The following is a 19,586-nucleotide window of genomic DNA, read 5'->3' on the forward strand; positions in this document are numbered from 1 at the left end:
TTTCCCCCAATTCCTTCTCAACCATGGCTCAGATAACCCCCACGACAGTCTCGTTGTGGAAATACAAGACACGTCAAAGAACCGACAAGAAACACATACGTTACAGTGTGTGTATTCACATTGAGTCACGCAGCGCCTGGTGCAGCCCGGTGGTCCTGGTGCCCAAGCCGGATGGAACCTTTAGGTTCTGCAACGACTTCAGGCGGCTGAACGAGGCTTCGGAGTTCGACGCCTACCCCATGCCCTGGGTCGACGAACTTATCGAGCGCCTGGGCCCGGCGCGGTATCTGTCGACCCTGGACCTGACCAAGGGGTACTGGCAGGTGCCGTTGACCCGGGCGGCCCGGGAAAAGACGGCGTTCTCCACCCCGGGGGGACTGTACCAGTACACCGTCCTCCCTTTCGGGGTACACGGCGCCCCAGCCACATTCCAGCGGATGATGGACCAGCTCCTGAGGCCCCACCAGGATTACGCGGCGGCATACATCCATGACATCATCATTTACAGCCCCAGCTGGGATATCCATGTCCGCCAGCTAAGGGCCGTGCTGGGAGAGCTGCGGAGGGCGGGCCTCACCGCTAACCCGGCCAAATGTCGCCTCGGGAGAGAGGAGACGACGTACCTGGGGTACCGGGTCGGGAGAGGGACAGTGCGGCCGCAGGAAGGCAAGGTAGCCGCCATACGGGCCTGGCCGCAACCCAGGACTAAGAAGCAGGTAAAGGCGTTCTTGGGGCTGGTGGGCTACTATCAGCGCTTCATTCCCGGGTACGCCACGCTGGCCAGCCCCATGAACGACCTAACCCGTAAGGCCTTGCCAGACCGGGTCACCTGGTCAGAGGCGGCGGACCGGGCGTTCAAGACGCTCCGGGAGGCCCTGTGCTCAGAACCGGTACTAATCACACCTGACTTTAACCTCCCTGTGATTGTTCACACAGACGCCTCGGAGGTGGGTCTTGGGGGGGTCCTGTCCCAGGTCCGGGCCGGAGAGGGGCACCCGATAACCTACGTCAGCCGGAAGCTCCTCCCCAATGAGCGCAACTACTCCACGGTGGAGAAGGAGGCCCTGGCCATTAAATGGTGCCTGGAGAAGTTGCGCTACTACCTCCTGGGGAGGGAGTTCACCTTGGTCACCGACCACGCCCCCCTGAAGTGGATGGCGGGGGCCAAGAATACAAACGCCCGGGTGACACGGTGGTTCCTGGCTCTCCAGGATTTCCGGTTCCGGGTGGACCACCGACCGGGCCGGGAGAATGCCAACGCCGACGCCCTGTCACGTCGGGATGCCTGTCTGGGTGGGTTCTCCAGAGACCAGGGGCTTGAGCAAACGGGGGGGGAGTGTGGCATCCCGCCCCTGAAGCCTCGGCCTTCACGGTCCCGGGGGGCCGTGAAGGACGGGGTGTACCACCCCCACCCACCAGCCGGCGACGGAGAGCACCGGGTCCTTCCCCCCAATCAGCGGGATGGGGGACACCTGGCGGCTGGGAGGAGGAAGGCCCGGAGCCCCTATAAGAGAGGCAGAGACACGCATGGACGGGAGAGGCAGAGTTCCGCACGGACTGCAGAAACTCGAGGCTCACGGAGACCCGAGCGCACCCTTGTCCTGTTTAACCCCTGAAATAAACGCCGAAGTCGGCTTAAACCAACCGTTGCCACGCGTTTCACTGAATCCCGGCGCATTCTTCATTCCCGGATACCACAATATACAAAACAAAACGTCCTCAATTACGTCCTCAACTGTTTTTGAAATGATTGATTTAAAAGCAGTTTCATAATGTTTTGGAAATTCAACAATAAATGCACTCTTAAAGGTCCCATGACATGAAAATCTCAATTTATGAGGTTTTCTAACTTAAATATGAGTTCCCCTAGCCTGCCTATGGTCCCCCAGTGGCTAAAACTTGCGTTTGGTGTAAAACGAGCACTAGCTGTTCTGCTCGCCTTTAAAAAAACGGAGGCTCAAGCGCGCTGATTTGGAAATCTGTGCTCATGACGTCATGAGGAATCTCAGCTCCTCCCCTTACTCTGCCTGGCCCGCCCAGAGACGTTGGCCCGCCAATGAGACTCGACCGTGCGAGCGCCACATGTGTGTGTGTGTGTGTGAATACACACACTGTAACGCAAGTGTTTCTTGTCGGTTCTTTGACGTGTCTTGTATTTCCACAACGAGACTGTCGTGGGGGTTATCTAAGCCATGGTTGAGAAGGAATTGGGGGAAAGGAACTTTGGTTTGACTCGCTGAAGTACATGAACTGCGACATGCCGCCGGTTGCCGCGAGGCACCATCGCCCGGCAGCGGGCAGCCGGCCGCCGGCAGCCGGCCGCAGGCAGCGCGCGGTTCAGTCGACTTCAGGTTGATGTGAAAGTGGAAGAACCAGAGACGTCGCAGAACCCGACAAAGTCGTTTGTGATTCATAATATCGTCTGGAGGCGCACACAATATGTTATATGATATAGATATCTATGTATTATATGATATTATTTAGATATAGAGCTCCAGGACTGTAACGCAAGTGTTGTACACTTCCTAGTTATTTGGATAACCGTTCTGCTGTTGGTGTGATGGCGCTCTCGTATCTGGTATTTCTACAACGAGACTCGTATTGGGGGTTATCTCAGCCAAGGTTGAGAATGAATTGGGGGGAAGGAACTTTGGCTTTGACTCCCTCAAGAACATGAACCACGACAAGGAGGAGAAAGGGATCTTTGCCGGGCAGCGCTTATGCACCTCCGCCTCCGGCGGTGGTCCCTCAGCGGGGCTCAAGCGGGAGACATTCGCCGCCAACAATCCCTTTCTCCTCCATGTCGTGGTTCATGTTCTTGAGGGAGTCAAAGCCAAAGTTCCTTCCCCCCAATTCATTCTCAACCTTGGCTGAGATAACCCCCAATACGAGTCTCGTGTCTCGAGTCACTTGCGTTACAGTCCTGGAGCTCTATATCTAAATAATATCATATACATAGATATCTATATCATATAACATATTGTGTGCGCCTCCAGACGATATTATGAATCACAAACGACTTTGTCGGGTTCTGCGACGTCTCTGGTTCTTCCACTTTCACATCAACCTGAAGTCGACTGAACCGCGCGCTGCCTGCTGCCGGCTGCCCGCTGCCGGGCGATGGTGCCTCGCGGCAACCGGCGGCATGTCGCAGTTCATGTACTTCAGCGAGTCAAATCAAAGTTCCTTTCCCCCAATTCCTTCTCAACCATGGCTCAGATAACCCCCACGACAGTCTCGTTGTGGAAATACAAGACACGTCAAAGAACCGACAAGAAACACATACGTTACAGTGTGTGTATTCACATTGATGTGGACGTTGAAGAACCAGGAACGTCGGAGAACCCAACGCGGTCGTTTGAGATTCATAATATCGGCTCACACAGCTTTTGGCCGTGATAATATATATTATATGATATAGATATCTGTGTAGGCTATATGATAATATTTAGATATAGAGCTCCAGGACTCCCGTGTGTTCTAGAATATTTACAGAACACGGCTAAAGGCTGTGTGCGGCTCGCCATTGCGATACATCCACTGTAAACAGAGCGCATGGTGGCTGCAAGCTGCTCAGGGCCACACCCCCACCCTCCTCCTTGACACGCCCACCGAAACAGCGCATTTGGGGGAAGCTCAATGTGCGACTGGCTCGGAGTGGCTGTAACTCTGCACCACGGCTAAATTTAGGGAACGTCTTTGAATACTGTGTTAGTTGCCCACTAATACCTATATTAAAGAATACATAAAATAGCATGTCATGGGACCTTTAAAGGCACCCAGTGCAACTTTATGTAAACATTCAATGAAAAATAAACATTTAATTTCTAGTCTTTTTTACACGTATTAAGTTTCAATAACTCCATACCATTACATATCGACATTCAAGGAGCAAAGATGAGACGTCGTTGTGTGGTGAGAACTGATAGAAAATCGTAAACAACAACAATCGCCGGTGGGGAGAAGCCATTTTTCCATTGACTGGAAGCCTGCTTTATTTATTGTAGGTTACAAAAAATAAAGAAAATGGCGGCATTGTTGTTGTTATCGATTTTGTATCAGTTCTCACCACACAACGACGTCTCATCTTTGCTGCTTAAATGTCGGTATGTAATGGTATGGAGTTATTGAAACTTACTACGTGTAAAAAAGACTAGAAATTGAATGTTTATTTTTAAGCCTCGAAAGTTGCACTGGGTGCCTTTAATTGCCTGTTTAATATTAGGTGTTCCTGCTTTTCCTTGACTGCTGTAGTCGATGCTCCTGAATAATTGTTTTTCCAGTTCTTTTTTAAAACATATTTGAAAAGGATACGTTATTAAACATTTATTATTTCTTTCCGTGGCACTATTCGTCTTCCAAGCCTTTCCTTAGCCTTTAGATAACTTACCATGAAAGCAACTTGAATAAGTTCACTCAGGTAGGAACCTTCCTCAGCAGACAGACAGTTCTACCCGAGCCCTGGTGTCACTGCACACTGGTGTCATCAAGCAGCGACTAACGTGTTGACGGCGAATCAAACCATCACAAAGATACCTTGTGGTCCATAACATTTTGTTAATTATATTAATTCAGACGCCGAATAATTGGATATTAAGCAATTACAAGCAAGGCTTTCGTTTGGGATCCTAAGGTAATTGTGTGGCTGGTTTAAAGATACGTACTCATCATGCTTTGTATATGGTGCATATATTATGTGTTTCTATTATATAGTCCATGTTGTAAAGTTAACGATACTTTTCACACAATCTACAATAGATTTACGCCAGAAACGTATTAACAATTTAGTACGATCCGAAAATAAATTGTCTTCCATGTAATTGTATTAACAATAATGAATATCATAGTTAATATACGATTGAGAGCGATGCATTGCTGAACATGCCCACCACAGAAAACCTGATAAATAGGCCTAGCCTACATGATATAAATGGTCAGGATTGGTAACTTCAGTTTGTATTCACTGTTGTCCCCAGACTCCTCCTTCCACTCAGCTACTAGAATGAATCATCTTCTGAGAAAGAGGCTTCCTGCTTCTGTGCGGAGTCTTCTGACGGACATTGGCCCTAAAGAAGAGTCTCTCTGCAGCGAATGGACAGACTCTGAACCGGAAACCATATGCAACGATGGGATTCTCCTTCCCTCCAGAAAGACGAACAGCAACGAAGAATTTCTCACCCCAGCCAGCACACATCAGCACCACAATGAACTCACTACTGATAGTAGTAACACGAACCAAGGCACAGTGTGCGGATTGTGCAAGTCAAAGCCTTCCTGCTACACCTGCCCTCGATGCAACATGCCCTACTGCTGCCTTGTGTGCTATCGGAGTACGGATCACATCTTGTGTTCTGAGGAGTTCTACAAACAGTCTGTTTTACAGGAGCTGAAGGACATGGGCGAGTCGGCTGCTGGCAGTAGAAAGAAGATGCACGACATTCTGCTGGGACTCAAACAGAAGGCAGAAGAGACGGACGGAGGCATGGGGAATGCTTTCAGAGAGGATGGTTTAGACTCGGATGATCACGAACATGGACAGGCAGAGATATTGGAGCTGCTCTCTAGGTTATCTAAGTTTCAGCAGTCAGGGTCAGGCGACGAAGGAGAAATAGCTGGTATTTTAAGAAGACTGGAAGAAATTGGTGAAATGGATGATAAAAATGCAGAGCTGCTGGGTTCAGTCAGTGTTGGAGACATAGCTGATGAGCCTGAAGAAGGGCAGAACTTAGCTGACAGACTGTCAGGGTTAGATATTGACTCGCTCTCTGAGGAGGCAATGTGGGAACTTCTGAACAGCCAGGAGAAGGAGAGGTTTTTGGATTTGATGAAGGGTAAGGAGCTGGAGCAGCTGGTGCCCCTGTGGAGGCCATGGTGGGAGGCGCATGAAGAGGTAGGGGGGTCCAAGGTGGAGGTTTTGGGGGTGGAGGAGAACATTGATGGACAGATAGAGGGGGTTTCAAGCTGTGACACAACCCAAAAGACCAAAGAGGGGTTGGATATTATAGACAATTCGGCCTTAGAACCAGTTCTGATTGGGATTGAAAACAAAAAGGATGGGCAAACGAAGAGAGATGAACATGCAATTTTACCAGCTTCCACAGTTCCTCCAATTTCTGCCAAGATCCAAATGCTTAGTTCTCTATCTTCAAATCCATCTCCTCTTGTTTGCTATGGATTGGTGAATGCCCTTTTTGGCTATACCTTCACTCTGACCTTGTTCAACGGAGATGTTGATTCATTGAACCATGAGGTGTGCGATGCGATCCTAGATGTGTCCGAGGCCTTGAACTCAAACAAGATTTTTGAAAGTGTTCAGCAAGCCTTAGAATCTGGGGAGGCTGCCACGTTGGCAGGGGGCTACTTTGATAGGGAAGACCCCTATGCTAAAGACCGGGCAGTCGAGGCAGTAGCACACATTATGACTGGAAGAAGTAGACAGGATGCTATTGGCTACTGCCTGGCAGCCTTCAGTCAGCTCCGCACAGCGCTGTCAAAGGCGAAAGCCACCCTGCCAAAGGGGGAGCTGGAGGAGAAGAGGCGGAAGTACTTTCTTGCAGGGAAGAAATGTGAATTCTATCAGGCCTGGGTGTCCGAAAATGGGCCACATTTGCGTTCTTTGGCCATTGGGCTTTGGCAGGAGCACAGTGACAGAATGAACCGAAGAGAAAACCTGGAAAGAGAAACGAGAGCTGTTGAGGCTAGCTGGAAGAAAGGGAAGAGGAAGGGCAATGGCCCCTTGATTAAAGAAATAAATTGATTTCACATGCTCACTTGTTCATTAAAAGATACTGTACACACATGGTTTTAAACAATGTATATTTCAAATGGTTGAATAAAATATGACACTTGCCTTCTTGTGAAATAAATCATATTTTAATTGGGTTTTAATCATAACAAGTATGCAATATTGTAGGACCTAACATATAAATATTAGATTATATGAGCGTCCTAACCCTGTGAGATGCTGATGCTGTTGCGTCCCCTTGACTAAAATTAAACAGTGCAAGCGTGCTGTCTTTAGGGTGACGTCACTAATAACAGCGGTCCAGCAAAACAGTATTGTTTATGTATATATATATTTTTGTGCATATCAAATGCAATAAATATAACATTTTAAAAATGATAAAGATTATGTATACATAAATAAATATTATATAATGTATACCAGTAAGCTTCCAACGGTCTCGTCGCCTGTGCTTTGGTCACGTGTCCCGGAAGTCTTTCTACGCTGCGACGAAAACATGGCTGCGCTCTTGAGATCGAGCCGGTTACTTAACTTCTCGCCTTCTGGCGTACTGAAAATAACAGGGACAAAAGTCATCGGACCGCCACTGAGTCGGCTTTACAGTAGAGCTGTCGGCGGCCAGAGAGCTGGAGTAGGTTCCAGACAGTTCACTCGTTGTTCAGAGAATGTCTCCAGGTATGGTAGCTGTGCGGGGGTCCACGCTGGGTCCGTGTCATTGAGGGTCAATGACAGCCAGGCTGGGGCATCTCAACACACGTAGAGTGGAGTAAAGGCCTTATGTTGAAAGGCACATATATTAACGTTGATGGAAATATTTGGTCGAAGCAGTCAGAAGCCTTGATCAAACGCACGTTTATTATAATACAGTGGGGCTTGTTGTGTAATCCTATTTGACTGACTCTACGTGCTGTATCGCCTTCAACAAGCATCTTGTGAAATTTAACGGTTTAACATACTTTCCGTTAGTTAATGTAAAATATAGTCTAGTCGATATATATTCAAGTTGCTGAGGCTCCCAGCCAAAAACGTACTGTGTTCGAACTCCAATGCCCTTGAGCAAGATGCCATGATGCCAGCTCATTTGTACATCTGTTCGTTAGTCAATTTAATTTGGAGGAATATGTGGTTGAGTTATAAGAAAGTCACACAAGAAAGAATAGGAATACCCATTTAGAGGGTGTTGGCTTATTTAAGCAAATCTTTACTCAATCTTTTTTTTTCTCAACAGCAATCTCCACTGTGCTGTAGGTAATGATCATAAAATAAAATGAGTACTGTCAAACGATTTGGGCAGAATTTCGAAACCATTAAAGATAAACCAGACAAATTAGACATCATTGAGAGCTATATGCAAAAAAACAAAGTATATGATTCAATATCACGGGATGGGTCTGGCCTGACCTCTCTGGCCTCCTGCTCTTTCTGCTCTCATTTTCATTAACAACTTGGTTTTCCTCATGATGGATCTTACTCTCACAGACAAGCATGGCCGTATGTGGCAGGCAGCGTGCGAAGTTATGCCCTGGCCACAGAGCCCAAGGAAGATGGCAACCTGGGTCTGCGTTCCAAGCAGGCCCAGCAGTTTGACTGGGCCCTTGCCAAGCTGGACAGCTCCGTTAGGAGGACTGGCCGTGTCACCAAAACACTACTCCTGCGCATCTTCCATGACAATTGCCGGACAGGTTTGTATGTGTGCGTGTGCAAAGAGAGATTTGTGTAGTGGTGTAATTAATGGATAGATTAATCACATCAGCAGGTTTGATGTGATTAGCCGTTACAAGCCGTTTTGGAAAATCAGCCCCTTATGACATCACAGGTGGGCGTGTCCGCCTAGATGTGTGCTGGATAGATCATTCTACCAGCCTACCCAGTGAAATGTAGCAAACGTTGCTCATCTATCCGTCACACATCTAGGTGGACACGCCCACCTGTGATGTCATTTGGGGCCGATTTCCAAAACGGCTTGTAACGGCTAATCACACCACACCTGGTGGCATGTCATGGGACCTTTAAATCTATTTAAATTCAGGTTGTATGTCCTACCTCGACCGTTCAAGGTCGATGCTCTGTCCTCTCACTAGTACTCTACTAGTTGCTTTGTAGACATGAAACCATTCATTTAATGCATTGATTTATTGTAACTGTGTGCTCAACATTCAAAGCTCCCCTTCCATCAATCTCAGTCTTCGGTTTTTTAGTTTTCTTATTCTATGCTTGTGCCTATCATTCATCTGTGTGCAGGCCACCCCAGTGGGAACCAGGCCTTGCTCCTGCTGCGTAGCTGTGGCTCCCTGCTACCAGAGATCCCAATGGCAGAGCGCACTGAGCTCGCACATCGCATCTGGGAGAAGCTGCAGGAGCTAGGTAATAGGTCATACTATTTACTGCGGCCATGATGACCTAATTCATCAGTACATTTAGGAAGATGTTCTGTGACAGGTGAATCTGCCACATAGGACTAAATGAAATGAAAACATCCTGACATTCATTAACATGCCTTGTGCAATGTCTTACGAGCATTGATGAATGACCAAATACGGGTTCACATAGTGCATCACATCCCATGGCCTCACTCTGCTGCCTGTATCTCTCTGCATACACAACAAAAACTACGATGCCCATCGTACACAATTTCATCACACTCAGGAGATGAGGCCATGGCCAGTTGTGGCCATGTTTTAATACAACATTTTATGAAACAGTTGTATTTGTTTGGCTAATCAAAGTGAATGCACGTTGTATCCAATACTTGTATATCTTTTTCTATATACAGACAGTATTATGTATTTTTCATCTATTACTCTAAAGACTAATGACGGCTGCCTATTTCTTCTTAGGGGCCATGTATGACGCCAGCCACTACAATGCCCTGCTCAAGGTTTACTTGCAGAACGAGTTCAAGTTCTCGCCTACTGACTTCCTGGCCAAGATGGAGGCAGCCAATGTCCTGCCCAACAGAGTATGTATTGCAGAGAGTTGCATACATGTAATGCTCTTATTTAAGACTTTTCATCGGGCTATTGATCTCTATTGAAAAAAAAAAGTATTCAGGGTGGTTAAGCTCAAGTTGTGTTTGGACATAACTAATTCTGTTGTCATCCAGGTAACCTACCAGAGACTGATCGCAGCCTACTGCCACGAGGGAGACATCGAGGGCGCCAGGTGAGAACATAGAACCAAGGATGGACGTCCAAAACGTCCATCCATTCCCACAATTACATTTTGAAAAGAATATGTAGTGATGTGTATGTTTGTTAACCTTTTTAAAGTCTTGCATTTGGACGACAATATGAGCCGTAGACCAGTGTAAATATTTTCATCATAAGTAACGGAAAAATATGTTTATATGTGGTCTTTTAACTGTCCTATATTGTTCTTTTTAGCACAATTTTGGGTTTCATGAAGAGCAAAGATCTAGCAATCACAGAAGCTGTGTTCAACTCGCTGGTAACAGGCCACGCCCGCTCAGGGTGAGTGTTTGTCATTGCACATTTTCTGAAAGGTCCCATGGCATGAAAATGGCACTTTATGAGGTTTTCTAATATTAATATGAATTTCCCCAGCCTGCCTATAGTCCCCCAGTAGCTAGAAATGGCGTTAGGTGTAAAACGAGCACTAGGTATCCTGCTCCGCCTTTGAAAAATGAAAGCTCAGACGCTCCGATTTCAAATTTGGCCCCATTTGTCGTCATAAGGTGCCAAGTTACCTCCCCTTTCTCTGCCTTGCCCGCCCAGATAATTTGGCCCGCCAATAATACAATGGGCTACGATCGTGCGAGCGCCACATATGTGTGTGCGTGCAAACACACACAAATGGGACTCGTAGTGGGGGTTATCTCAGCCATGGTTCAGAAGGAATTGGGGGGAAAGGAACTTTGGCTTTGACTCCCTGAAATACTTGAACCCCGACATGTAGGAGAAAGGGATTGTTTCCCGCGATTGTCTCCCGCAGGAACCCCGCTACCAGCTGCCCGCTGCCCACTGTGCCGAGGCGGTGGTGCCGAGGCAGTGGGGCTCCGGCGGGAGACAATCGCGGTCAACAATATTATATGATTTAGATATCTATGATATTATTTGCAGGGTTTCCACAGGGTTGTTAAAGGTATTAAAAGGTAGTAAATGAAATTAGCCCAATTTAAGGCCATTAAAAAGTAATAAACGTCATCTGACGAGGTATTACATTTCCAACAAGGCCTATGAGTTTTTCCATTTGTGTAATTTACGTGCAGGCCTATCTTCTAAAATTATTGAAACTTTCGTGGAATTATTTTTTATGTTGCGAGTAGGACCTGAGTGATATCAATGATGCCACGTGGTGCGTGCGCTGAAACAAATTGGATATACCCGGCTGGCTTGCTGCCAAACCACTTCGCGAGTTCGCTGCTGTTAGTTCAAAGTAATTTGAAAGACAATAATGGGGAAATGCAAATTTTCGGACCTCTAGCTGGAGGATTCGATATTTAAAGACTTGTACGGTATAAACGTATAGGGGGATTATTTGTTTATCAACATGAATGATCGCAAAAAGAACCAACCGCACAACAAGACAAGATTGCGACTCTTGTCACTCTCGTCTCTTTCTGCATATGACATGCTTGTAGAGTGGGGAGTGACGTAGACTGATAATCCCTCTATAGAAAGTACACTGGTGTGAATTTGTGCTACCGTTTGGATTTTGACGTTAGCGTGTGGCCGGTAGACAGCCACGTTTACATGGACACTTCTGATCCGATTAGAAGTGGAAGAACAGCTCAATCGGAATGCAATAATCATATTTACGGCTCAATCGGAATACAATTCTTTGATCGGATTATAATTCCATGCGGAATAGAAGAGGTGGGGTAGTCAACATATATTCGCTATAATTGACATGTATACACTTATTCCGATTGGTTTGGGGTGGGTGCAGCTACTTTTTAACTTGGAGAGATGGCATCAGCAGCTGCAGTATTTTGCAATTGGGCAGTCGCTACTTTTATGCATACCCAACTTGACCGCTGTCAAGGAAAGTGGATTTTTTGCCTGATTCACGTCTTTCTTATCACTCCGTTTGTAGCCCGTACGTAACTTATCAAGCCCAGCGTGTCCGGTTTCTAAGCGACGTCTTTGACAGACTATTTCTCTGCTGTTTATAAATAATAATGTATAGAACGTCGCCGGTCATTATCGAAAATAATACCCTTCAGGGCGAAGCAAGACGCCTCCGCTTCGGATCGCGGTCCGGTTCGCCCTGTCGGGGCTTATTTACCCGATAATGACCGGCGTTCTGTATTACAACATTATCCCTTACATATATCATATAAGTCCAGACCAACATAACGGTTGTGCGCGAGAGACCTTGATACAGTACATTCGGATTGCATGATAGATCTATTCCGATTAGAAATGTAATCGGATCAGAAGTGTCCATGTAAACGCGGCTAGTGTTGTGTGTAACGCGTTACTACGCGGTACTTTTTCATGTAAAATCTTTACACTGTAATAACAATATTGAACAAGGTAATTATAACTTAACTTCAACACTGGACACAAAAACTCTCTCTCTGGCACTCTATTGCCGCTTTTCCACTGCATGGTACCAGCTCGACACGACTCGACTCGACTCAGCTCGCCTTTTTTGCGTTTCCACCGCGAAAACATGGTATCTGGTACCTGAAGTGGCTGCTTTTTCTAGTACCGCCTCGCTCTAGGTTCCAAGCGGCTGAGCCGATGCTAAAAGGTGACGTCGGCAGACGGCCGGCCACTGATTGGCCAGAGTGTGACGAAGTCACAAGAGCGACATGGCAACCATGCTGGTAACAGCCATAGCAGCGCCGCAGCCAACATATTCCACTTCTTCAACATGCCAGCTAATAATACGAACACGAATACCATCGCATCGATGTTCTCCATTGTTGTTATGTGGGTTCTGTCCATGTGTGGGTTACGTAGGTGTTGTTTGCGTCGCGTACAAAAATACGTCACGGCCCTTTCGCGCAGCCGACCCCGCCCACGTCCCGGAGGTACTATTTGCGGTGGAAAAGGACCCGCGCTGCTACCGTGTCGAGTCGTGTCGAGTCGTGTCGTGTCGAGTCGAGTCGAGCTACATGTGCGGTGGAAAAGCGGCATAAGTCTACTTTTTGACATATTGATTAAAAACGATGGACCAAGTCCCATTGGGACATCTTACACTCTCACTCTCACTCACACACACACAAAAAAAAGTCGTGAAGGTATTCAACTTAAAAATGTCTGTATAAACCCTGATTTAGATGTAGAGCTCCAGGTCTCCCGCCGGAGCACCCGGAGTGTTCCAGAGTATTTACAGAACACGGCCAAAAGCTGTGTGCACCTTGCCATTGCGATACATCCACTGTAAACTCTAGCGCATGGCAGCGTGGCCGTAAGCTGCTCTGGCCCACACCCCCAGCCTCCACCTTGACCCGCCTCTCGGCACGTTTGTGGAAAGCTCATTGTGGGACTGGCTCGTAGTGGCTGTAATTCTACACCAAGCTGAATTTCTTGAACATCTTCAAGTACTGTATTAGGGGCCCACTAACAGCTATATAAAATCATTCATAAAGTAGCATGCCATGGGATCTTTAATCTACTTTTCTATGTCTTGGAACTTTGAAACACCTAAAGCTTGTATTCCTTGTGTGCAACAACGCAGTGACATTGAAAGCGCCAAAAACATCCTCCTTGTGATGCGAGGAGCAGGGATCGAACCGGGGCCTGACACCTACGTAGCACTTCTCACCGCCTATGCAGAAAAAGGAGACATTACCAGCATCAAGCAGGTGGGGATTGACTCGTCATGTTTCCTTCATAATCTGAGGTGCAAACCCCTAACAAAAACAGTGAACACATAACCTATGCTGTATGGACAAGAATTAGGTGATACAATACCGACTTGGCCCATGGCCGCTCCGATCATGTGCTATGTTTTGCAAGAATGATGGTTTACGGACCACTTGCAAATAGGGGTGGGGAAAATAAATCGATTAACGTAAGACTAAGGATTCTTATCCTTTATGATTCTGTGATTGCAAGTCTCGGTTTTGCCTTTGAGTGTTAACAATATTGCAATCCGTCGTTATAATAAAAAAAAAAATTCAAATTTATGCACTTTCCTGTGCGTTCATGCCATAGTTTGCCACACCGCCTTTCTGGGTGCACAACGGACCGGATCGGTTCTGGAAATTAGCCCTATGTACTGAATCGAGAATCTAGTTTAAATCTAATCGTGAGATATCTAAAGATTCACATCCCTACTTACAAAGTAAATAACCCTTTTACTCCAGCCAGTCCTTGATAATTCTCTAAAACTTGAGGCCAGTTACAGTGAAAAATAGCATTAACCAACGTTAAACTAACAGTTACGGTATAATACGTAACTTGTCTTCACGGAAATTTCTAAAAACGGCTATACCTAAAGCTATATATATATATGTACTATATTCATAACGGTAGATTATATAAGTCTATATGATAGATGGTACAGAAGGCCTATAGTATCCTATATTTTAAATCAAATTTAATGCAGATGCCGAAATGATCGAAAGCGCACATTGCCGTCATATTGTGAAGAGTGAATTTGTTTGTAGAGGTGGTGGGTTTAACCACAGACGCTGCACCTTGACTAAAGACAGCTGTGGGAAACCCTGATAAGCCAATTAATTATCATGCAGTGTTTAAACCACGTAAAAGGTGAATTACTAAGGGAAGTATTCGTTTTTTAATAATAGGCCAACTTTAGTAAAAATAAATAAATGTAGGACTGATTTCAGATTGTTTGGGCCAAGCTTTTCCTGTGTCTGATAGAGAAGAGAGTTGAACAGTGTGAAGAACAAGAGTCCCATTCCACTCATTAGCATCTGGCCCATCTTATTCTATTCAACGTGGTGGAAGATGTCAAATGGTTCAACGAAAACGGCGAGAAACCACACCCTACTATAGTAATAAAAGGAGAGGCCGGTGACATTACGGACCAGATGGCAAACGGATAAGCGCTGAGATGCTGAAAAGGCAGAAAGTATATATATCTGAAAATATTGTTTTCAGATATATTTTTTCTATGGCCGGGAACCATTACAACCTTCTGTGGTATTGACTCAGGCTTACTCACAATCACTCAATTATGTAATGGTGGTGACGGAGATAAATACCATGGCATGATAACTAGCCAACCATAAACTAATATTATGTTGCCACAAATCATCTATTAACATCGATACAACATGCGCCGTGAATCAATATGATATTGGGAACTCACTAATTAACGTTCCAACATAATTTTCTACCTATTCCAACCATTCACTCGTCCGTTGCCCTCCCTTGCTGTCCCTCTCTTCACCACCCCTCTCATCTCCCTCCAGACCATTGAGGTGGCTGAGAGTGCTGACTGCAGCCTGATGCACAGAGACATGATGCAGGTCATCTTCTCGCTGGCCAGAGCCGGATACCAGCAGCACGTCCCTGAGATGACTGAGCTCATGAGGCACGACAGGGGCTTCGTGCCAGGTACCTTCATGCATATAACTTTATTTAAACAGGGACAATGTACAAAAAACATTAATCTTGCTTAGAGCAAATTGCTATTTTCCACCTGTAGTTCTATTGTGTACTTATTATTCACGCACACGTACAGCCAAAGTACAGATGTGGAGTTTCACACAAGGGTGTTACTCTTCAAGTGTTTGCTCTGTTTCATGATGGGGCAGCATGGATCGAAAGGTTGCTAGTTTGATCCCTGGCTCCTCCTAGCTGTGTCTCGAGGTGTACCTGAGCAAGACACCTCATCCTGACTGCTCCCGACGAGCTGGCTGTCGCCTTGCATGGTTGACACATGGTTGCCGTCAGTGTGTGAAAGTGGGTATGAATGGGTGAATGTTATGCAGTACTGTAATGCCCTTTGCGTTACCACTGGTTAGAAAAGCGCTGTATAAATGCAGTCCATTTACCATTTTACCAGGATGGATGAAATGGAAATAAAACCACAGTAAACGACGAAGACCGTAACGGTCCCAGCCGAACTCTGGGCATACTAAACACTGAGCATGTTGTTCTCTGTGCAGATGCTATGAACCTGTGTCTGAGCCTGATCACTCAGCGCATGGAGGACACGGCCTTCGGGATCCTCCAGAGCTTCCCCGCGCAGCATGGGGAGGTCCCGAGCACGGATGGCCCCACCCTGGGGAGCTTCTTCCTCAGACACTGCGTCCACATGGACATGGTACGCCCGCACGCCCACATGTGTCCTAGACCTGTAGATGTACATCTCCATGGACACACATTTGGAACGCCTCCAAAAATAAATATCAATGTCGCCTTCCGTTAGTTGGAGAGAGACGTCGGTTAAAAAAATTCCCAACCCAAAGAACACCTCAGTCCCTGATCAAGATGTTATAGCTGAACCCATTAGCATGGGGAATCCACCCACTGCTGTTGACTAGAAATGAGGCAGGAAAGTTCTAACATTGAATGTCTCAGGCAGAACGGAGCATTTCATTCACTGTAGAATACCTGACGGGCTATGGCATTTCTAACAAACATAATGAGTCATGTACAAGGTGCACTGCACAATAACACTCCCAGCAGCTTACTTTTGTACATTTTGTGTACGCAGCCCGTGGAGAAGTTGGCCCGCTACTGCAAGGAACTGCAAGAGTCCAACCTTCACACCACACCACTACACTTCACCCTGGCCTGCGCCCTCGAAACCAGGAAGACAGGTACGCACGCATGCATGCACGCACACAAAGGTTGTTGAATTTAATATATCTAGAATAAGAAAGTTATAATTTGTGTTGAGATTATACCACGTCATCTACTAGGGGTGTAACGATTCACCGATACGAATCAGTATCCGGGTAGATTAACACAGATGCGACTACATCGATACGTGGGCCCCTGAATCGATTTAAAATGACCAAGAATCTGTCGATGCACCGATTTAAACGTTGCGTAACGATTGAGTGAAGCTTCAACCTGATATCAAGACAACTCATTTCATTCCGTTTCCATACGGATCCGGAAAATGAAATTTACGGAAGCGGACGGATCCGCATGTGCGTGCGCCCTGCGTCTCGCGAGCAGGAAACAACCGGAGTTGTGAGTGCGCGAATAACCATATGTCTGAAAACTGTGAAACGATTTTCAGTGCACCAGCGAATTCTTTGGGTCTTATTAGAAGGAGGGGAATATTGACAAAAGCTTCGCTATTTTTTAAATTGTGCGGCACAGCGATCAAGTCTATAAATAAACAAATAAATAGACATGTAGTTCTAAATTTATAAATGTGTCTTCCATTTTTTCCCATTCCATAAAGAAATATTTGTTAAAGAAATATTAAGTGTATCTATCCAGTGTTTCCCCTAGGATGGAGTTGCAGCAGCGGAGGTGGAATGTTTTTTTTTCTGCTTGCAAATTTTTTTGTGTGCTCGCAAAGCGCACCCTGCCGGGAGGTTTCTGTGTCTGCCGGCAACAGAAGGGTGTACATACAGTACATTTGTGCAGAGTAATGAGCAGGGGAAATATGGAGAGATTGAACATATTACAAGTATAATCTTTAAAACAATTATGTACATTTATTTAACAAAAATTATATGATATCAACAACCACCCTATACAGTAAAATCACATAACACAAATACTACAACAATCAAAAAGGTCTGTGCCTCAAACCAATGCATCTTCCCACTCCCTCCCCTCTCCCAATCACAAAGGTTGTAGTAGGACCATAAAGAGGCCATTCCTCTATTGAACAAGTTTTTGGGGCTCTAGAGTCAATAATGGCGACGCTTCTGAAATTGTTGCTAAAAAAAATGTATATTGACATTTTTGCTAAAAAGAAATTCTTTAAAAATAAGTAGAGATATATTTTTCAAAACTAAAGGTTGTAGTAGGACAATAAAGAGGCTATGCCTCTATGGAACGAGTTTTGGGGCTCTAGAGTCAATAATGGCGACGCTATTGAAATTCTTGCTAAATAAACAATCCTCAAGAATAAGAAGAGAAATATTTTTTCAAAACTAAAGGTTGTTGTGGGACCATAAAGAGGCCATACCTCTATGAAACAAGTTTTGGGGCTCGTCAATAATGGCGACGCTATTGAAATTTTACCATTGTGGTCGTTTTCAGTTTTGCACTTTGCAGAAGGTCCCTAAGCTCGCGGCTGAAAGGTGACAGCTCATAGAAGCCAATGCAATTCACCTTTCGCTAAAGACGGCTCGTTTGGATGAAAACAATGCTGTAGCTGGTTCTCTAGGTTACCACACTCAATTGTGTCGCAACAATGTTTCACTGATCTATTGAACCGTAAACTCAGAATCTGCCAATTAATTTCCAACTTTACGGAAGTTCCCCTCCGTTTATATGCTTTACTCAGGTGTGTGAATTGACCTGGATATGAAGCGTCCGTAGCGCAACATAATATAACATTAGTTTTTTAAAGAGATAAGAAGGGGCTCTCCTCTCCTCTCCGTTTATATGCTTTGCTCACAAGTGTGTGAATTGACCTGGATATAAAGCGCATATCCAGCGTCTGTAGCGCACGTAATGTTATATTATTTTGCGTAGCGCAAAATAATATAACATTCGTAATTTAAAGAGATAAGCTGAAGCTCTCGTCTCCTCTTGTTGAAAAAAAGAAATTCAGCAGCGGCGGTCATATTTCATGCACCTACCAGCGGCGTGCTGCCACTGGTAGGTGCATATAGGGGAAACACTGCTATCAGATTGATTAACCCATTCAGACCGGATCACGCATACGTGTGTATTTACCTTTAAGACCGGAACACGCATCTATGCGTAGTTACCATTGAGACCGGGAAACGCGTCTGTGTCATTTTCAGCAATATCTCATCAAATCGAACCGAATCGTTAGAACATTGCATCGAATCGTTCCATATTAAAAGTGATCGTCCCTGAATCGGATCGCGTAGCACATGTATCTAGATAAGTATTGGATCGTCCTATAAAGGAGAGATGCACACCCCTAACCCAATATAATAAATGTGTATCTAAATCTTTTATTGTGGGGCAATTAAAAAATAAGTCAACCTTTGGTATTTGTATCCGTTTCTCTGTAAATATATTTGTTCTTAATATAGACACACTGAAAAATGCACTGAATTTTACCATGGACATATTTTGTTCAGTTACTAAACCCCAACTACATTGAGTATGGACTTCTATGTATACCGCCCGCTTACTTCATCAAATAAAGTGACATGTAAACATTATTACTATTGCTATAATTTACCTTGGCAGTGGTAAGCAACCCCCATCATGCGTAATTTTCCAATAACTATCCATGGTTTCCTATCAGTTTATTCCTTAAACATTATAAACCATGTGCAATCAACTGCATGATCAGGACCCTGATTTAAAGCTAGGGTTCACAATTTAGTTTTAGTTTAAATCTTTTTCTAATATTACAATGTTGTTACATTACAACATTGTACTTACTAGACCGATCTAAATGAAAACATCCAATACTGTAACAAAAAAAGAATAATTTCTGTTATCATTGGCTGTTGCAGGCCTATACTATACCCATCCAATAATTCTGATGGGCGACTGAAACTTTCCGACTTACCTGTCGGTCTATCTAACTACCATACTATTGCCCATGACCGGAGTCTTTCACAAGTCTAAGCAGACCTAGAGCTAGGAGGAATTGATGTGGAGGGAAGGGATTTTGCCTGCTAAATACTTTCAAAATCCAGCTAGCTCTAACTGGTTTCTCATCTTTTTTGTCCTCTACTATTTTGCCATTTTAACACAACACACATTTTTGACCTCTTCGCTCTGCTTTAACTTTATACTTACAGAGTCCTTGCTACAACAATATAACTGAT

General features: G+C 45.2%; 2 protein-coding genes across 2 annotated transcripts in view; both read left to right on the forward strand.

The window, feature by feature from the left end:
* Window positions 1–4,447: 4,447 nt before the first annotated feature.
* On the forward strand, window positions 4,448–6,850 carry znhit2 (zinc finger, HIT-type containing 2). Its single transcript, XM_060072418.1, has 2 exons — window positions 4,448–4,633; window positions 4,977–6,850. The coding sequence occupies exon 2, from the start codon at window positions 5,003–5,005 to the stop codon at window positions 6,755–6,757; it is 1,755 nt and encodes a 584-aa protein (XP_059928401.1). The 5' UTR covers window positions 4,448–4,633; window positions 4,977–5,002; the 3' UTR covers window positions 6,758–6,850.
* Window positions 6,851–7,188: 338 nt separating this feature from the next.
* The window catches only part of lrpprc (leucine-rich pentatricopeptide repeat containing), a 64,359-nt gene continuing 51,961 nt past the window's right edge, over window positions 7,189–19,586 (forward strand). Inside the window, exons 1-10 of the mRNA XM_060072410.1 lie at window positions 7,189–7,420; window positions 8,225–8,427; window positions 8,987–9,109; window positions 9,583–9,704; window positions 9,849–9,907; window positions 10,129–10,215; window positions 13,397–13,523; window positions 15,102–15,246; window positions 15,801–15,958; window positions 16,352–16,457. Of these exons, the coding sequence (XP_059928393.1) occupies window positions 7,242–7,420; window positions 8,225–8,427; window positions 8,987–9,109; window positions 9,583–9,704; window positions 9,849–9,907; window positions 10,129–10,215; window positions 13,397–13,523; window positions 15,102–15,246; window positions 15,801–15,958; window positions 16,352–16,457 (1,309 nt within the window). The 5' untranslated portion in view covers window positions 7,189–7,241. The remainder of the gene's footprint in view (window positions 7,421–8,224; window positions 8,428–8,986; window positions 9,110–9,582; window positions 9,705–9,848; window positions 9,908–10,128; window positions 10,216–13,396; window positions 13,524–15,101; window positions 15,247–15,800; window positions 15,959–16,351; window positions 16,458–19,586) is intronic.

This window comes from Gadus macrocephalus, chromosome 15, assembly GCF_031168955.1.
Source record: "Gadus macrocephalus chromosome 15, ASM3116895v1".
Classification (NCBI taxonomy): Eukaryota; Metazoa; Chordata; class Actinopteri; order Gadiformes; family Gadidae; genus Gadus; species Gadus macrocephalus.

Bases quoted from the DNA above. Each gene is read 5' to 3' on its own strand.
- znhit2 (XM_060072418.1), top strand. From the start codon at position 5,003: ATGAATCATCTTCTGAGAAAGAGGCTTCCTGCTTCTGTGCGGAGTCTT.